The sequence below is a fragment of the Bufo gargarizans genome, chromosome 5 (assembly GCF_014858855.1).
Source record: "Bufo gargarizans isolate SCDJY-AF-19 chromosome 5, ASM1485885v1, whole genome shotgun sequence".
Classification (NCBI taxonomy): domain Eukaryota; kingdom Metazoa; phylum Chordata; class Amphibia; order Anura; family Bufonidae; genus Bufo; species Bufo gargarizans.
This window is the reverse complement of record NC_058084.1, coordinates 110,256,195-110,276,357: the sequence shown is the minus strand read 5'-3', so window position 1 is coordinate 110,276,357 and position 20,163 is coordinate 110,256,195. Positions and strand designations below refer to the sequence as shown.

The 20,163-nt window shown below is 44.4% G+C and overlaps 1 protein-coding gene across 5 annotated transcripts in view; it reads right to left on the bottom strand.

Annotated features, from left to right (window-relative positions):
* Positions 1-20,163, bottom strand: part of ASPH (aspartate beta-hydroxylase) — a 222,058-nt gene that overhangs the window by 131,561 nt on the left and 70,334 nt on the right. For 3 of the 5 annotated variants that reach the window (XM_044295090.1, XM_044295092.1, XM_044295091.1), the window contains exon 4: positions 10,151-10,219. In XM_044295090.1, coding sequence (XP_044151025.1) covers positions 10,151-10,219 — 69 coding nt within the window. Of the gene's footprint in view, positions 1-10,150; positions 10,220-13,783; positions 14,437-18,029; positions 18,072-20,163 lie in introns of those variants that run through there. The other 2 variants (XM_044295093.1, XM_044295095.1) reach the window with 2 other exon arrangements.

Genomic DNA, 20,163 nt, shown 5'->3' with positions numbered 1-20,163 from the left:
GATAGATTTCAAATAGCTCTGATATAGCAGAAACCACTAAATTATGAAATTGCTAAATTGGGAATTGTATTTCAACCCAGAACAAGAAATGTGCTTGAACGGACACTAAATAACTCGCCCAGCTACAGCACTAGGGACAGATTTAGCTGGATATAAATTTGAGGCCTAGTATTTAGGCGCTGGGTGACAGGTATGGGTTTAGTGCCAGAATTAGACTGGGATATGGCCAAAAAATAAACAGACTATTGCTGGTTAAATGCACTTGGTGTGACAGCTTCACCCTGATGTAGGCTTTAGCCAAAAAACAACCACACCATTGAGGGTTAAATGCACTTGGTGACAGGCGCAGCTTGCCCCTGATTTAGTATATGGCCAAAAAATGAACAGACTATTGCTGGTTAAATGCACTTGGTGTGACAGCTTCACCCTGATGTAGGCTTTAGCCAAAAAACAACCACACCATTGAGGGTTAAATGCACTTGGTGACAGGCGCAGCTTGCCCCTGATTTTGTATATGGCCAAAAAATGAACAGACTATTGCTGGTTAAATGCACTTGGTGTGACAGCTTCACCCTGATGTAGGCTTTAGCCAAAAAACAACCACACCATTGAGGGTTAAATGCACTTGGTCGCAGCTTGTGCTGGCGCACCACAAGACACAAAATGGCCGCCGATCACCCCAGAAAAATGTGACTGACAAACGGTCTGGGCAGCCTAAAAACAGTGAGCAATTGAGGATCAGCAGCTCAATGATCCACAGCTGCAGATCGATCAGTTAATCAAGTCCTTTGGAGGAGTTAATCTGCCTAATCTCGCCCTACTGTCGCAGCCGCAACCTCTCCCTACGCTAATCAGAGCAGAGTGACGGGCGGCGCTATGTGACTCCAGCTTAAATAGAGGCTGGGTCACATGGTGCTCTGGCCAATCACAGCCATGCCAATAGTAGGCATGGCTGTGATGGCCTCTTGGGGCAAGTAGTATGACGCTTGTTGATTGGCTGCTTTGCAGCCTTTCAAAAAGCGCCAAGAAAGCGTCACAAAAGCGCGAAGAAAGCGACGAACACCGAACCCGAACCCGGACTTTTACGAAAATGTCCGGGTTCGGGTCCGTGTCACGGACACCCCAAAATTCGGTACGAACCCGAACTATACAGTTCGAGTTCGCTCATCCCTAATCCTGAGTAGAGTTCACCAGTATTAAAATCTCGGAAAACCCCTTAAAACCTTTTTCGCGTACTTAAAGAGGTTGTGTAATCTGAGACACTCTACATTCACTTCTATGGGACTGCCGAAAACAGCATGGCCAGTGCGCAGTTTTTTTTTGTAACTCCCATTAAAATGGAGGCAGACTGCACTTGCGCAGTTCACTCTCATTCACTTTAGAATGGGGCCTCCAGAGATAAAGGTGGGACCTGCAACTATATGACATTGGTGGCATATCCTAGCAATGTGCCACCAATGTCTCAGATAAGACAACCCCTTTAACCATTTGGAGATTGAGTAATTTTATTCTAAAAGGGTTTTTCTGGGAAGAGCTAACTTTTGAGTGATGCCTACAGCCTGGACTTTGAAGAAATACTATGGCTTTAGCAGTGACGTGAAACTTCTAGAAACAACACCGCTAAAGCCAGTCACTCGGGACAGACCGGAGCGGAAGTGAGCAGGTAACTATGACATTTCAATAGCATAAGCAGGCTGTGGGCATCACTTAAAAGTATTTTTTTCTGAGAACACCCTCTTATAGTTCAAAATCTATTTCCTGTTTTTGCCTCTAGACATTCCAGTAGTTGTAACGTTTTTAATTTTAGGTTGACATTAGAATGAGGCCTTGTTTGTTTACAGAACTAGTTGGTGCCATTTTTGGGCACATCTGTCTTACCGATTAATTTAAAGATTCTAAAAAGTGATTTTGCAGACAGAGGAGCTGTCGTCTGTTCTGCCGTCCTTGTATTGTAAAGGTATTTTTTAAGTACCGATTGGTTCTTTCCCTTTAATTCAGTTCCCTTTTAGTACTACCATTCTGTGGAATGATGTGCCTTGTAATGTAGTGGGTTAGAGATCATACCTATCCCCCACTGTGCTGATAAGAACACATTCCTGAGTGATCTCAGAGACATGTGTAATACACACTGGAGGAGGGGCTGATGGGAATAACTGGTCTGCACTAACAATTAATTGGGATTCAACCAGGCACTTCATCCTAGGTAGGATGTAAGTATTGATTTGCCCTTTCTGTTGTACACCCTGGGGTGTCATGTGTTATAACGTGGTAGACAGCCATGTGTTATATGATCGACCGAGAACCTACCCCATATTTAGGCTGGTGATAATTATTTACTTTTTATCATGCTGTACGTGGCTTATTTGTGTTATCGTATATTTAAATCACACTTTGTAAATATATTTATTCACTTAGCCTGTGTACGTGTATTCATTCTCAAATCTGTTGAATTCACGTTACAGTCCTCATCTCTGCACTTCTGAGATTTTGTGAACAACTCATTTAAGCTCACATTTCATTAACCACTTCAGCCCCGCTAGGTGAAACCCCCTTCATGACCAGGCCACTTTTTACACTTCGGCACTACACTCCTTTCACCGTTTATCGCTCGGTCATGCAACTTACCACCCAAATGAATTTTACCTCCTTTTCTTCTCACTAATGGAGCTTTCATTTGGTGGTATTTTATTGCTGCTGACATTTTTACTTTTTTTGTTATTAATCAAAATATAACGATTTTTTTGCAAAAAAATGACATTTTTCACTTTCAGCTGTGAAATTTTGCAAAAAAAACGACATCCATATATAAATTTTTCGCTAAATTTATAGTTCTACATGTCTTTGATAAAAAAAAAATGTTTGGGCAAAAAAAAAAATGGTTTGGGTAAAAGTTATAGCATTTACAAACTATGGTACAAAAATGTGAATTTCCGCTTTTTGAAACGGCTCTGATTTTCTGAGCACCTGTCATGTTTCCTGAGGTTCTACAATGCCCAGACAGTAGAAAACCCCCACAAATGACCCCATTTCGGAAAGTAGACACCCTAAGGTATTCGCTGATGGGCATAGTGAGTTCATAGAACTTTTTATTTTTTGTCACAAGTTAGCGGAAAATGATGATGTTTTTTTTTTTTTTTTCTTACAAAGTCTCATTTTCCACTAACTTGCGACAAAAAATAAAAAATTCTAGGAACTCGCCATGCCCCTCACAGAATACCTTGGGGTGTCTTCTTTCCAAAATGGGGTCACTTGTGGGGTAGTTATACTGCCCTGGCAATTTAGGGGCCCAAATGTGTGAGAAGAACTTTGCAATCAAAATGTGTAAAAAATGACCGGTGAAATCCGAAAGGTGCACTTTGGAATATGCGCCCCTTTGCCCACCTTGGCAGCAAAAAAGTGTCACACATGTGGTATCGCCGTACTCAGGAGAAGTTGGGGAATGTGTTTTGGGGTGTCATTTTACATATACCCATGCTGGGTGAGAGAAATATCTTGGCAAAAGACAACTTTTCCCATTTTTTTATACAAAGTTGGCATTTGACCAAGATATTTTTCTCACCCAGCATGGGTATATGTAAAATGACCCCCCAAAACACATTCCCCAGCTTCTCCTGAGTACGGCGATACCAGATGTGTCACACTTTTTTGCTGCCAAGGTGGGCAAAGGGGCACATATTCCAAAGTGCACCTTTCGGATTTTGCAGGGCATTTTTTACACATTTTGATTGCAAGGTACTTCTCATACATTTGGGCCCCTAAATTGCCAGGGCAGTATAACTACGCCACAAGTGACCCCATTTTGGAAAGAAGACACCCCAAGGTATTCCGTGAGGGGCACGGCGAGTTCCTAGAATTTTTTATTTTTTGTCACAAGTTAGCGGAAAATGATGATTTTTTTTTTTTTCTCTTTTTTCCTTACAAAGTCTCATATTCCACTAACTTGCGACAAAAAATAAAAAATTCTAGGAACTCGCCATGCCCCTCACGGAATACCTTGGGGTGTCTTCTTTCCAAAATGGGGTCACTTGTGGCGTAGTTATACTGCCCTGGCAATTTAGGGGCCCAAATGTGTGAGAAGTACCTTGCAATCAAAATGTGTAAAAAATGACCGGTGAAATCCAAAAGGTGCACTTTGGAATATGCGCCCCTTTGCCCACCTTGGCATCAAAAAAGTGTCACACATCTGGTATCGCCGTACTCAGGAGAAGTTGGGGAATGTGTTTTGGGGTGTCATTTTACATATACCCATGCTGGGTGAGAGAAATATCTTGGCAAACGACAACTTTTCCCATTTTTTTATACAAAGTTGGCATTTGACCAAGATATTTTTCTCACCCAGCATGGGTATATGTAAAATGACACCCCAAAACACATTCCCCAACTTCTCCTGAGTACGGCGATACCAGATGTGTCACACTTTTTTGCTGCCAAGGTGGGCAAAGGGGCACATATTCCAAAGTGCACCTTTCGGATTTTGCAGGGCATTTTTTACACATTTTGATTGCAAGGTACTTCTCACACATTTGGGCCCCTAAATTGCCAGGGCAGTATAACTACGCCACAAGTGACCCCATTTTGGAAAGAAGACACCCCAAGGTATTCCGTGAGGGGCATGGCGAGTTCCTAGAATTTTTTATTTTTTGCCGCAAGTTAGTGGAATATGAGACTTTGTAATGAAAAAAGAGAAAAAAAAAAAAATCATCATTTTCCGCTAACTTGTGACAAAAAATAAAAAATTCTAGGAACTCGCCGTGCCCCTCACGGAATACCTTGGGGTGTCTTCTTTCCAAAATGGGGTCACTTGTGGCGTAGTTATACTGCCCTGGCAATTTAGGGGCCCAAATGTGTGAGAAGTACCTTGCAATCAAAATGTGTAAAAAATGCCCTGCAAAATCCGAAAGGTGCACTTTGGAATATGTGCCCCTTTGCCCACCTTGGCAGCAAAAAAGTGTGACACATCTGGTATCGCCGTACTCAGGAGAAGTTGGGGAATGTGTTTTGGGGTGTCATTTTACATATACCCATGCTGGGTGAGAAAAATATCTTGGCAAACGACAACTTTTCCCATTTTTTTATACAAAGTTGGCATTTGACCAAGATATTTTTCTCACCCAGCATGGGTATATGTAAAATGACACCCCAAAACACATTCCCCAACTTCTCCTGAGTACGGCGATACCAGATGTGTCACACTTTTTTGCTGCCTAGATGCGCAAAGGGGCCCAAATTCCTTTTAGGAGGGCATTTTTAGACATTTGGATCCCAGACTTCTTCTCACGCTTTAGGGCCCCTAAAAAGCCAGGGCAGTATAAATACCCCACATGTGACCCCACTTTGGAAAGAAGACACCCCAAGGTATCCAATGAGGGGCCTGGCAAGTTCATAGAATTTTTTTTTTTCGCATAAGTTAGCGGAAATTGATTTTTTTTTGTTTTTTCTCACAAAGTCTCACTTTCCGCTAACTTAGGACAAAAATTTCAATCTTTCATGGACTCAATATGCCCCTCAGCAAATACCTTGGGGTGTCTTCTTTCCAAAATGGGGTCAGTTGTGGGGTGTTTGTACTGCCCTGGCATTTGAGGGTCTCCGCAATCATTACATGTATGGCCAGCATTAGGAGTTTCTGCTATTCTCCTTATATTGAGCATACAGGTAATGAGATTTTTTTTTCCGTTCAGCCTCTGGGCTGAAAGAAAAAAATGAACGGCACAGATTTCTTCATTCGCATTGATCAATGTGGATGAAAAAATCTCTGCCAAAAAAAAAAAATGGAGGGGAAAGGCGTCTGCCAGGACATAGGAGCTCCGCCCTACATCCATACCCACTTAGCTCGTATGCCCTGGCAAACCAGATTTCTCCATTCGCATCAATCGATGTGGATGAATAAATCATTGCCGGGATTTTTTTTTTTATATATATATATATATATATACAAAATGCTTGCCAAAGCATAGGAACGCCGCCTCCTCCTCAGCTCGTATGCTTCGGCAAACGTATCTGTCACTGCAGAGGAGAAAATCCCGTCTTGCAGCGCCGCATACACCGACTTGCGTGTAATCTGACAGCAGCGCAATGCTTCTGTCAGAATGCACATCGGTGCTGCAGCTAGTTCATCGGTTGGTCCACCTGGAAGGTAAAAAGACAAAAAAAAAAAAAAAGAAAAAACCAGGCCACAACGCAATAATTTTATTAACTTTGGAACAGAACATTTAACTTTAACTTTTGGAACTAAACATTAACCTGTTTGCTTACCTGTTTTTTTTTTTTGTTTTTTTTTTGTTTTTTTACCTTTATAGAACAAACCTCTCCTCTCCCATGGGTCAATGTGCAAAGCGCAAATCGCCCAAAGATGTGGCGAAGTGCGTTATGCACTTTGTCCCATGTGAAAGGAGACGTTTGCAGCAGCTGTGTGAGTGAATGGGCCCTAATAGCCCTGTGTGCCTATCCTGGTGAGATGATCCCTATGCTAGGTGTACCTGTGTGTGGTACTTTCGGAAACAATCCCCTAAGCATAGGGCAGGGTGGTCGGGACAGTCAGGACAGAAATACCGGGTGTCACGCCTTATTCCACTCCTGCTACAGACACGACATCTTTTTCGGGGTGACGGTTGGGTTGAGGTACCAGCAACGACATTGGGGAAATGTCGCTCGTGTAGACGGCTAACTACACTGGTGGATGGGGGCACGGAACCTTCTGGATACAGGAGGTTCTCAATGATCTCTTCCTGAAATTTGAGGAAGGATCCAGTTCTCCCAGCCTTACTGTAGAGAACAAAACTATTATACAGCGCCAATTGAATCAAATATACAGACACCTTCTTATACCAGCGTCTGGTTCTGCGGGAAACTAAATACGGAGACAACATCTGGTCATTGAAGTCGACCCCTCCCATGTGGAGGTTATAGTCGTGGACTGAGAGGGGCTTTTCAATGACACGGGTTGCTCGCTCAATTTGTATTGTCGTGTCTGCGTGAATGGAGGAGAGCATGTAAACGTCACGCTTGTCTCTCCATTTCACCGCGAGCAGTTCTTCGTTACACAGTGCGGCCCTCTGCCCCCTTGCAAGACGGGTGCTAACGAGCCGTTGGGGGAAGCCCGCGCGACTAGTTCGCGCGGTACCACAGGCGCCAATCCGTTCTAGAAACAAATGCCTAAAGAGGGCCACACTTGTGTAAAAATTGTCCACATAAAGATGGTACCCCTTGCCGAATAAGGGTGACACCAAGTCCCAAACTATCTTCCCACTGCTCCCCAGGTAGTCAGGGCAACCGACCGGCTCCAGGGTCTGATCTTTTCCCTCATAGACACGAAATTTGTGGGTATAGCCTGTGGCCCTTTCACAGAGCTTATACAATTTGACCCCATACCGGGCGCGCTTGCTTGGGATGTATTGCTTGAAGCCAAGGCGCCCGGTAAAATGTATTAGGGACTCGTCTACGCAGATGTTTTGCTCAGGGGTATACAAATCTGCAAATTTCTGGTTGAAATGGTCTATGAGGGGCCGAATTTTGTGGAGCCGGTCAAAAGCAGGGTGGCCTCTGGGACGGGAGGCGGTGTTGTCACTAAAGTGCAAGAAACGCAGGATGGTCTCAAATCGTGTCCTGGACATTGCACCAGAGAACATGGGCATGTGATGAATTGGGTTCGTGGACCAATATGACCGCAATTCATGTTTTTTTGTCAGGCCCATGTTGAGGAGGAGGCCCAGAAAAGTTTTAAATTCGGAAACTTGGACTGGTTTCCACCGGAAAGGCTGGGCATAAAAGCTTCCCGGGTTAGCGGTTATAAATTGTGTGGCATACCGGTTTGTCTCTGCCACGACTAAGTCTAAAAGCTCCGCAGTCAAGAACAGCTCAAAAAATCCCAGGGCCGAACCGATCTGAGCCGTCTCAACCCGAACTCCAGACTGGGCGGTGAAAGGGGGAACTACAGGTGCGGCTGAAGTTGGGGGCTGCCAATCAGGGTTTGCCAGCACCTCTGGGATTCTAGGGGCTCTACGGGCACGTCTTTGCGGTGGCTGCGACGGGGTCACTACTGCTCGTGCCACCGTACCAGCTTCAACTGCCCTTCTGGTGCTCGCTACTTCACCAGGTTGTACGGCAGTGCTGGTACTAGGTCCAGGATGGGCTGGGCTGCTGGTGTATGCCTCACCACGTAATCCGGCAGCACCAGCCCCACTCTGATGCTCTTGAAGCGGATCCTGCGCAACCTGCGGTCTAGCAACACGGGGCCGGGTACGCCTGGTTCTATCAGGGACCTCAGCCTCCTCGTCCGAACTTTGGGTCAGAGAGCCGCTGCTTTCTACAGGTTCGTATTCTGACCCGCTGGATTCATCAGATGAGGGTTCCCACTCCTCATCCGACTGGGTCAGAAGCCTGTAGGCCTCTTCAGAGGAATACCCCCTGTTTGACATGTGGGCAACTAAATTTAGGGGTATTCCCTGAGACTACCCAGGTAAAAAAAGCAAGCCTGTCTTACAAAGGGGAGGCTAGCGAAGTACCGGAGGCCGCTGCGGTTGATAAAAAATATCAAAAGTGATTTTTTTATCGCCGCAGTGCGTGTAAAGTGGATGTGCAGCGATCAAAAAAAAATTTTTTTTGTCACTGCGGTGGGGCGGGTGTGGGCGAACGCACGTGTGGGCGACCGATCAGGCCTGATCGGGCAAACACTGCGTTTTGGGTGGAGGGCGAACCTAAAGTGACACTAATACAGTTATAGATCTGACCGTGATCAGTTTTGATCACTTCCAGATACTATAAAAGTACAAATGCTGATTAGCGATACGCTAATCAGCGAATAACGGACTGCGGTGCGGTGGGCTGGGCGCTAACTGATCCCTAACTACCTAACCAAGGGACCTAAACTATACCTAAAACCTAACGGTCAATACCAGTGAAAAAAAAAAGTGACAGTTTGCACTGATCACTTTTTTTCCTTTCACTAGTGATTGACAGGGGCTAGAAGGGGTGATCAAAGGGTTAATAGGGGTTCAGGGGGGTGATCTGGGGCTAAGTATGTACTGTTGGTGTACTCACTGTGAAGCCTGCTCCTCTGCTGGATCCAACCGACGAAAAGAACCAGCAGAGGAGCAGGCAGCCATATAACAGATCATATTTACTAATATGATCTGCTATACTGCTCTGTGATTGGCTTTTTTGAAAATCAGCAACCTGCCAGCCAATGATCGCTGGCTGGCAGGTCCTGACGAAATGCTTCTCGAAGAAATGCCGGCCCGCGATGCGCATGTGCGGGCCGGCTGCGGCGAAATCTCGCGTCTCGCGAGATGACGCGCCGATGCGTCCAGGAGGAGAAAAGCAACCACCTTCCGGACGCATCGGCGCGTTAGGCGGTCCGGAGGTGGTTAAAGGGAACTTGTCACCGGGATTTGGGGTATAGAGCTGAGGACATGGGTTGCTAGATGGCCACTAGCACATCCGCAATACCTAGTCCCCATAGCTCTGTGTGCTTTTATTGTGTATAAAAACCGATTTGATACATATGCAAATTACCCTGAGATGAGTCAAAGCTTGAAAATATGACTCTTCTCTGGTCACACAAGTAAGATATGACTATTTTATGTTAATTTGCATATATATCAAATAGTTTTTTTTACACAAGAGCTATGGGGACTGGGTATTGCGGATGTGCTAGTGGCCATCTAGCAACCCATGTCCTCAGCTCTATACCCAAAATCCTGGTGACAGGTTCCCTTTAAACTTGTAAGAACCTAGCTTAAAGCAGTCTTTCCATTTTCAACATTTATGGAATATGCACAGGATGCACCATAAAGTCTGATATATATAGGTTACACCTTTGGAACCAGCCTTTGTCACTGTGTAAAGAGAGGTGGTCATGCATGCATAGCCCTCTCCATTCACTTCCATAGGAGTTCAGATCTCCTAGATATGCCATAAAGATCCGAGATGGGAATACTCCTTTAAGTCCCATAATGGTATGTTTATTATTAATAATTTTACATAATAATGTACTTACATATCTACAGATAAGTACATTACCCTGCGCACAGGGATACATTAACAGCCAGCCATACATTATGGAAACTTGTGATGTGGTGACAACACCACTTCAAGTAAGGAGGGGAAGAAAAGTCGAAACGTAATACAAGACTGGAGTCGGAAATTGACTTACCTGATGGTAGGGAGTCCGTCTCATCAATGTCTTCAGAAGTTTTCTTAGACACGAATCTTTCTTTCAGGCCTGCATTTCCCAGTTATACAGTTTATTAATATAAATGTCTATATGCAAAGATTAAAATGCAAATAACACAAATTTCCATGTATGTTTGCTCATGTCTCCAAAATTCTAATTACTACATTGTGACAATTTGGGTCTCATTTTTAAAGGATATGCAGTCCGCTTTTTTTCTACTGGCTGAAACGATGCATCAGACTACACCGTCATGGGCACCACAATATTGACAGATCAGAACTAGTGTTGAGCAAACTTGTGTTTTAAGTTCGGCGTCTAACGTTCGGGTTATTGAAGAATCGCGTTATGGATTCTAAATTCCGTTATGGTCCGTGGTAGCGGAATCCATAACGCGATTTTTCGATAACCCGAACTTTAGACGCCGAAATTAAAACACAAGTTCGTTCAACACTAATCAGAACCATAAATGTGAACAGAGTCTGAAAAGGAACAGCAACAGGTATCTACCAGTACTGCAAGTAAACCTCTGTCCTTCCAGCTGTTGTTATGGAGCTACCACTCCGAGTATATACTTAAAAGGGCATCTGTCAGCAGATTTGTACTTATGAAAGTGGCTGACCTATTACATGTGCTCTTGGCAGCTGAGGGCACCTGCCTTTGTCCCATATTCATATGTGCCTGCATTGCCGAGAAAAATGATGGTTTAATATATGCAAATTAGCCTCTAGGAGCAACGGGGGCGTTGGCCTTACACCTAGAGGCTCTGATCTCGAAACACTTTGACAGGGCCTGGCAGAGGGCACGGCAGTTTCAGAGAGAGCACAGCCTCTAGGTGTACTGCAACACCCAGTTTCTCCTAGAGGCTCATTTGCATATAATAAAACTTCATTTTTCTCAGCAATACGGACACATATGAACATGGGACCAACACAGATGCCTTCAGCTGCCAAGCGCATATGGCGTAACATGTCTGCCAGTTTCATGGGTGCAAATCTGCTGACAGATACCCTTTAATAGGGTGTTCAGGATTTTACAAGTGATGGCCTATCCTCAGTGTCCATGTCTGATTGGCGAAAGTCACCCTACACCTTCACTGATCAGTTTCAAAGCTGAGCTTTTTCAAAGTAGCTCTGTCAGCGGAAGTCTGTAAAGGCCCTACACAGCTTTGTCAGTTGTGTCCTCCTATTCACTTTAATAGTAACACAATTTTAAAAGTAAACAAATTCTTTAATATACCAAGATAACTCAATTACATATTTCTTATGTTATTGCAAAATGCAGTATATGGACTTCTGTTGCTGCGCCTGCGCCCACTTTGATGACTATGTTTAGACATCATAGACAATTTCTGAACTGTAGCAAAACAACCAATCACAGCGCAGCTCTAATTTTTCAAGAGCTTGATTGGTTTCTATGGACAAAATTCTTTGACAATTTTCGTAAGTGAGGTCTACTGTATTTGCCCAGATAAGAACTTGGCCTTCCATGTGTTTTATGTCTTCTATCTGTTTGATAGGAAATGTCATCAGACTAGAAGCAAACTTGAGTGCAGATAAAATAAACCCAACTTCCATTAGCAAGGATATGGTATTAAGATGTGTTGAGTTGCGTTTTTTATGCAGGAAGTATTACAGTTAAAAAGGGATTTAGATGACCGTTTGACTCCTGAAATAAAATGACCGGTAATGACTCAAGTCTACAGATCTCCAGTCCAAATCATCAATGGCAGCTTAGACTCGAAGCATAAGTTGAACTGTGATCATCATTTTATAGCTGATCATCATTTTTAATATCCAAATACACTGTTCCCTCAAGTTACAATATTAAAGGGGTTCTGCAGTTCTTTTAAACTGATGATCTATCCTCTGGATAGATCATCATTATCTGATCGGCGAGGGTCGGACACCCAAGACGCCTGCCGAACAGCTGTTTGAGAAGGCAGCGCGCTCCAGGACCGCCGCGGCCTTCTCTCGGTTTCCCTCAGGCCCAGTGACGTCACGACTAGTATCACACTGGGCGGGGCTAAGCTTTGTTCACTTGAATGGAGCTTAGCCATGCCCAGGCCAGTGATACTAGTCATGAAGTCACTGGGCATTCTCAAACAGCTGATCGGCAGGGGTCCCGGGTGTCAGACCCCCGCCGATCAGATGCTGATGATCTATCCAGAGGATAGATAATCAGTTTAAAAGAACTGCAGAACCCCTTTAGAGGTTGTCCAGGCTTTTACTATTTATGACCTATCGGACCCCGCCGATCAGCTGTGCCGTCTCCCTTCCTGCTCTCTGCTTTATGTCTATGGGACCACAGTGCTGAACAGGAGGAGAGAAGGGAGACAGCACGTGCGAACTACACACGCTGTCTCCCCAAATAACTGATCGGTGGGGTGAGAGCCGGGTGTCAGACCCCTGCTGATCTGATATTGACGATATATCCTGAGGATAGGTCATCAATAGAAAAATCCTGGACAACCTCTAACTGGTTTGGAGAGGACCAATGTAAGTTAAAACCATTGAAACTTTGAGTCTATGGAAATCTAGTCGTTTTTTAAAGCCATGAAAGGTCATCCCAAAATAAGAGAAATTAAGATTTAAGAAAAATACGCAGATAACCAAGAATGATCAAACAAGTCCTTACATATCACAGTCAGGAATAGATGCTGGAAGTTGTAAATCACTTTCTATGAGGAGGACAGGAACTTCTTCAGGGTCCTATATAGCACACGGTTAACCAGAAAAATACCACAGAGCCGCCCTCACCTGACATCCCAAGAAGCAGCTTACCCTGGTATAGACAGAGGGTAATACAGGACATGTAGTGCCACACTGTACTGTACAGAGGAGCTATCAGACAACTGATACAGGGGTTTACCAGTGAAATGGCCATGTCAATTGGTTAGATCTTAGTCCAGGGCACAGTACATGTTAAGACCTCATGCCCACAGCTGTTGCCTGGCCGTGACCGTATTGCAGCCCACAAATAGCGGGTCTGCAATATACGGGCCTCAGACGCGTGCATCACTGATGCGGACCCATTCACGTGAATGGTTTCGCAATCCGGCAGGTGCGGTGTGGAACGGAGGCACCGTGCCTTCGCACAGCTAAAAAAATAATAACATGTCCTATTTTTTTGTGGTGCAGACGGATCACAGACCCATTCAAGTTGAATATGTCTGGATCTATTTGCGGCAGACGCATGGATGGTCCCCGTGCATTAGGGACCACAAACTGGCCCCCAATGCATGGAACAGTCGGGTAACGAAGTCTAATTTCAACCTATGATGGCCCAGGAAAGACCGTTGTAAGTTAAAAATATTGTGTCTCAAGGCCACTTCACTCATGTTGAATTGTCATATTGGCCATCGTGATCCAGGACATGAAGGAAACAAAAAACACCCCCAAAAAACACTGCAGAAGAGAGCACTGAATATTTTATCTTGGTATATTTTAAAGAATTAATAAAAAAAAAAAATAATGTCTACATTAATTTAATGAATGAAGGCACTGTTCAGGGCTTGAGCACAAAAGAACACAAATATGTTTCCCAAGGCAAATAAAAAAATAATAAAAATAGGATAAGGCGCATGTTGGCTAGACCGGTAAGGAAACACAAGGATTAAAACAACTGAATTTATTTCAACCCCTAATATGTAGTCATGCAAGGAAACATTACACAAGTGCCACCAACATCTCAGTTCCATCTCATATTACGACAGCAGAAACTACCACTTAAATAAAATGAAATATCAAAGAAAGCAAGTAAGAAGAAAAAAATAAAGGCCAAAAAAATAAATAAAAATCTAAAGTGGCTGAATGTACCTATGTAGCACGGAAGTTCCAGTCATTCACAAGCCAATTTACAGTACTCACTGTATTATATTGCACATTAAATATAGTAATTTTTTATTATTCCAAATCCAAAGTACTACTTAAGCAGACAGAGCGAAATGCAGATCATTGATACAATTCCTTCCCGGCTGATTTTTCTAGACAGGACAGAAGGTTCCTCTGCATCCTGCGCTGGACTCAATCATTTGTCCACCTTTGTCTCAGTCTTTTTCCCCCGGTCTCCACTGGAGGTCCTGCCGCTTGCTGTCCTCCTTGTGGTCTCCCTAGGTTTCTCATCTCTTTTGCTCCTCGATTCACTCTTCTCTACCGGTTTTTTCTCCCGGTCAGATTCTTTGGGGGGTTTCTCCTTCGATTGTTCTTGGTCATGACCTACAAATTTTTCTTTTACCTTTTTAAGTTGCTCTTTAATACCCTCTTTAACTTGCATTGTAAAGAAAAGAAAAATCAGTCACCAAGGAAGCCATTTACTAATGACACAACTTCCACTGCACACTTAACCCCATGTGGAGGTGGGAAAGGTACCCCAGATAGTCTACAAGACACTGCTCTCACGTGCGAGTTTACACAAGGTGCATTTAGACAGAAAAGAAAAAAGTTGTATGCTTGCGTTACGGTGCCTTTTTCATTATCAGCAGATTGGTACCTATAAAACTGGCTGACCTGTTACATGACCGCAAAACACTGATGCCACACATTGCCAGCAATGAATAGAGGACAAGAATAGGACATGCTGCGGACAAGAATGGGACATGCTCTATTTTTTTGCGGAGCCGCGGACCGGAAGTTCGGGGTTGCGGACCGGAATTGCGGATGCGGACAACACACTGTGTGCTGCCCGCATCTTTTCCGGCCCCATTGAAAATGAATGGGTCCACACCAGTTCTGCATAATTGCGGAACGGATCCAGACCCCATTCTACGGACGTCTGAATGGAGCCTAACTCCCATGTTCATATGTGCCCGCATTGCTGAGAAAAATGTTTTTGCTGAGTGCAATCATACATGTCCTACCTTTGTCTGTGGCTTATTTCTTGTAAAAATCATACTTTTATCATATGTAAATTTCTTCACTAGCAGCAAGTTGGGCGTGTACTTGCTGGTAGCCGCCGCATCTGCCGCTTCTAGACACGCCCCATCTCCTCTTGATAGACATGGCCAGCGAGCACTCTCCTCCCGCCGTTGGCCCCGTTTGCTGCTGAATTCCCGAGCCTGCGCCGTACCGTTCCTCGATCAGCGCAGGCGTACTGAGTGAAGGACGTGCGCTTGCCAGCTCCTTCCTCAGTGCACCTGCACCGATTACGTCACACTAGACCCGGAAGAGAAGACTGCCGATTATCGCCGATGCCGGCAGTCTTCTCTTCTGGGTGTAGTGTGACGTAATCGATGCAGGCGCACTGACAACGGAGCTGGCAAGCGCGCGTCCTTCACTCAGTACGCCTGCGTCGATCGAGGAACGTTACGGCGCAGGAATTCAGCAGCAGACGGGGCCAACGGGAGAAGGAGATGGGGTGTGTCTAGAAGCGGCGGCTACCAGCGAGTACACGCCCAACTTGCTGCTAGTGAAGAAATTTACATATGATAAAAAGTATGATTTTTACAAGAAATAAGCCACAGACAAAAGGTAGGACATGTATGATTGCACTCAGCTGACATTAGCAAATGTCGGCTAATGATAATTGCACAATGGGGGGTGACAGAAGCCCTTTAAAGTGTTTTTTCTCAGGATAGGTCATCAATATCAGATTGGTGGGGTTGTTACACCTGGCAACCCCACCAATCAGCTGTTTCGGGCAGCTGTCGAAAACCCATACAGTGGACGGCGTACTGCAGCTCAGCTCCTATTCACTTGAATGGCAGCTGAGCTGCATTACCCCGACATGACATCTAAAGGGTGGATGGAACCTTGTGCTTCCAGCTCCATCCATTCTATAGTTTCCAGCACTGGGAGTTGCCTGAAACAGCTGATCAGTGAGGATGAGGGGCGTTGGAACCCCACCAATCTCATACTGATGACCCAAGTACTGGAGAACTCCTTTAATTGCTTAAAACACAGTTCAATTATATAACGACTGTAAAATAAAGAAGTTACAGTTTCCGGTTCCCCGCGGTTGCAGAAACCTCAATCGACTATAGGTAAGCACCGATCCTGTGCAGCACTGGGGTCTTAAGTTCTATTCTGATCAGGGGCAAACCCCCACTGTTTGGGTGGGTTTCCTCCAGGTACTTCGGTTTCCTCCCACTCTCCAAAAATATACATATAGGCAAACTGGCCATCTATAAAATTGACCCTAGTGTGCGTTGGAGTTGAGCGCCTATATGGCAGCCACTGACACACACCAACTCCTGTGCTTTGAGTCCCTGTCCCATTGCAGTGTCATGCACCATGAGAGAAGGTTCGCAGTTCATTTTTCATTTTCATGACTACTTGGATGTTCTATATAACCTCCAAATGTGGTTGAGTTTTTGACTCACACACCATGCAAAAAAAATGCATACATGCAAACAATAAAGCTAAAAAAGTTGTCTGACTTCTTAAAAGGGAACCTGTCACCAGGATTTTGGGTATAGAGCTGAGGACATGGGTTGCTAGATCACTGCTAGCACAACCGCAATACCCAGTCCCCATAGCTCTGTGTGCTTTTATTGTGGAAAAAAAACGATTTGATACATATACAAATTAACCCAAGATGAGTCCTGTACATGACATGAGTCAGGGACAGGACTCATCTCGGGTTAATTTGCATATGTCCGCAGGCCATATTTCACTGGCGCTGACCCACACTAGATCTTTAATAAAAAAATAAAAAAATCTGAGGCGCCAACACAGGGTGTATCTGCTAGGCCTGCCCCGCCCGCCCTGCACAGGATGGGATCAGTGGTGACACAAGTGACAGTGATGGGGGTAGTAGTAGCACAGGTCACATCAAGGGGCACACTGGTCTTATGTCACATACAGTTTTTGTTATATGACTGTCCTGTACGGCACAAAGAGCTCTTCCGCTTTTTGCCGACCCCTGTCCTAGAGTATTGACCAATAAAATTACTGTGGGCGTCCAGTGTTTGGTGCAATCTGCCCCACAAAACAATTCAGTCGCCAGCTTTTTGTGATCTGGTCATAGTAATCTATGTGGTCTCCCAAAATGTCCCTATTAACATGCACGCTTGGCATGTCTTTACAGAAAATAATGGGCGGCGGGTACACTTTAGAGACACCAAGGATGATTTGGTGGACTACCAATATACTGATAGAAAATAGGTCCGTATAGATTTAGGTGCCTTTAGTATACAGTGTTCTTTTACCACCATTCTGTCAACTATACTGAAAAAATATATATATTACAGTTGCCGATTTCTTTGCAGATTAAGTGCAAGTTTTTCCATGAAGAAATAAGCAAGGAAAAAAGCAGTACTAGTGAAAGATTTGACAAATCTCATGTACACTTTGCGTATTTTTTCTGTGCAGAAAATGAACTGCCGTGCACATTATGAAAATTGCAGCACATCAATTGATTTTTAATGCGGATTTCACCCCTTGCAATGCAAATGGTGGGATCGCGGCAAAACCTACAACAAAATCTGCAAGTAACACAAGTGGAATTTGGTGTTCAAACACTGAAAAAATCCCGCCCCCGTGCACAGGTAGCCTTAGTGTTGGATTTTTACTCATTCATTAAGGGTCCGTTCACATGTCAGTGTGTGTTTTGCGGATCCGCAAAACACGGACATCGTCGGCACTTAATAGAAAATGCCTCATCTTGTCTGCAATTGCGGACAAGAATAGGACATGTTCTATTTTTTTCGGGAACGGAATTGCGGACCGGGAAGTGCGGGTCCGCAATTCCGTATCCGGGCAGCACATCGTGCTGCCCCATAGAAATGAATGGGTTCACAAATCCGTTCCGCAAAATGCGGAACGAAATTTCGGACGTGTGAATGGACCCTAAAACAGAAAATATGTCCTTTTTCCAAGATGAGCATGCACCAAGGAGCAGAGCGACAAAGAATGCAAAATACCTTCTGCTTTGGATTTTGTCTTGGTTATGCCTCCTGCTATATCTGAGTTTACAGTTGGAAAGTATTAGAAAAAAAAATTACAAAATACACTGACCAAAACACATACAGTAAAGCCTTGACAGACTGGGCAGCACTATCCATGCCAAAAAAAAGAATCTGGAGCAACGAGAGGGATGCGAGATGATGACACAAATCATTGTGTGCTGGTGTCACCATCTTAGAAACAGAGCGCAAGCAGGACTATTTAAAGGGGTTATCAGAGACTAAAAATGTCCCCCCCTACGCCCGGGCCCCAAACATTCGGGTGACGCTAGGAGCCTCCCTAGCGTCACCCGCAATGCTAGCAAGGCTTGTCCCCGTCAGCCATTGGCTGCTCCCCCTGACAGCAGACGTTTCCGTCCGTGTACAGGGAGAAGTGGCGGTGCGGGGACCAAGAGCGGCGCAGGGAGAGGGGAGCCAGGTAACTAGATTCAGTGTGAGGGGCCCGGGAATATGGGGGACATTTTTAGTCTCAGATAACCCCTTTAAAAGAGGTCCAAACCACCACTCCCGACAGGTCGTAACTGCTTGCATCCCCCATCTAATAACAATTGTGGAGCATCTATTTTTATGAGTGTGTGTTGCACCGTTCTCCTATTATTCCTGCTAGAAGTTTATGAATGAATCCGCCAACTGAGTGGGGTTGTGCCTCTGCACAGTCTAGCACTGGCAGCACTGGTTGGACAGTGTCAGACAGTGCAGGGACATAACTACAACCGGTAACACCTTGTTGGGGATTCATTAATAAATGTTTAATTGAAATAGACGAATAGCAAAACATAGTCATAAAAAAATTGATGCTCCAGAATGGTCATTTTACGTGGAGTACAATAATTTACTAAAACAGACATGTCCAGAGTGGCGACAAGTTCTCCAAGAACAGCCATTACTTGTCAAATCTACTTCCAACACATGCAGATGGCCGACACTAGCAATTCCAAACATCTCAGATTTTAATGAAAGCGTTTTGTATAAATACAATTACACAATATCAACACGAGGAACAATTATTTTTAAATATCGCGGTGGTTAAAATTTAGATTAGTTTCAGTCTTTTCATAGGCGCTCCTCCCAGTAATATATGCTGAATGTGAGGCCTGTGTCCAGGATGCTGCTGCCTTTACTACTACTGTATACCAGCACAGCATCATTTCGGCATGGATTTCCTCTTTCCTTTGACATGGCCTTGTGTGCGCTTTCCTCCATATCTGCACTGTGATCTGTCATGCCTGAAGACATGTACTGTATGCTCTCCCACTCCACCCTCTGATCTGCTGTCTTCAACTTCCTGCTGCTATATCCAATACTGAAAGAAGGAAGGGGAGAGCAGAAGAGCCACCTGCCAGGAGCACTGTGCTGTAGAATCTAGTCAGGGGCAACAGGACAGGCAGCTATGTGAAGGAGCTGCACAGACTCTACTACCGTACATCAAAATGGTAGTAAATTGTTAGGACAGTTTAGAATGTTGCACAACTTTGCTTTTAGCAAGCAAATAAATAACCCAAAATATTTTAGTGGACGAGCGTCCATAGGCTTTAAAGAGGACCTGTCACCTCTCCTGATAAGTCTGATGCAGTAACTACTTGCATTCCCCATGTCATAACAATTCTGGAGCATCTATTCTTGTGACTATGTTGTGCCATACCACTATTATTCGTGTTAGCATGATCAACCCCAGTAAACCATTCAGCTGCCCCCCGATCTGAGATCTTAACTCTGCATGTGCCGACTGTACTCATACCGGCGCATGCACAAGATATCAGGGCCAAGCATTGAAACAGTGAGGGTGCCTGGCCCTATCAATTAATTGGGGAGAAAGCAAAAATAAAAGCATGAATTTCTCAGACGGCTGCAAGAGAAGGGTTGTTGCACTAAGCAAAGGTTGATTAGGGTTGATCATGCTGAAAGATACTCTTTAAAAGGCTATGGACACCTTTTTTTTATAATTGCATTCTACTGTGAGCTGTGAGGAGTTCAGAGATAAGGGCTACAGATCCTGCCAGTCTGCATATACACATAAGCTGAAAACTGTACAAGGAAAACTGGAAAATTGAACCAATTGGAACCAACTGAAAAAGCAATAAGTACAATGCAA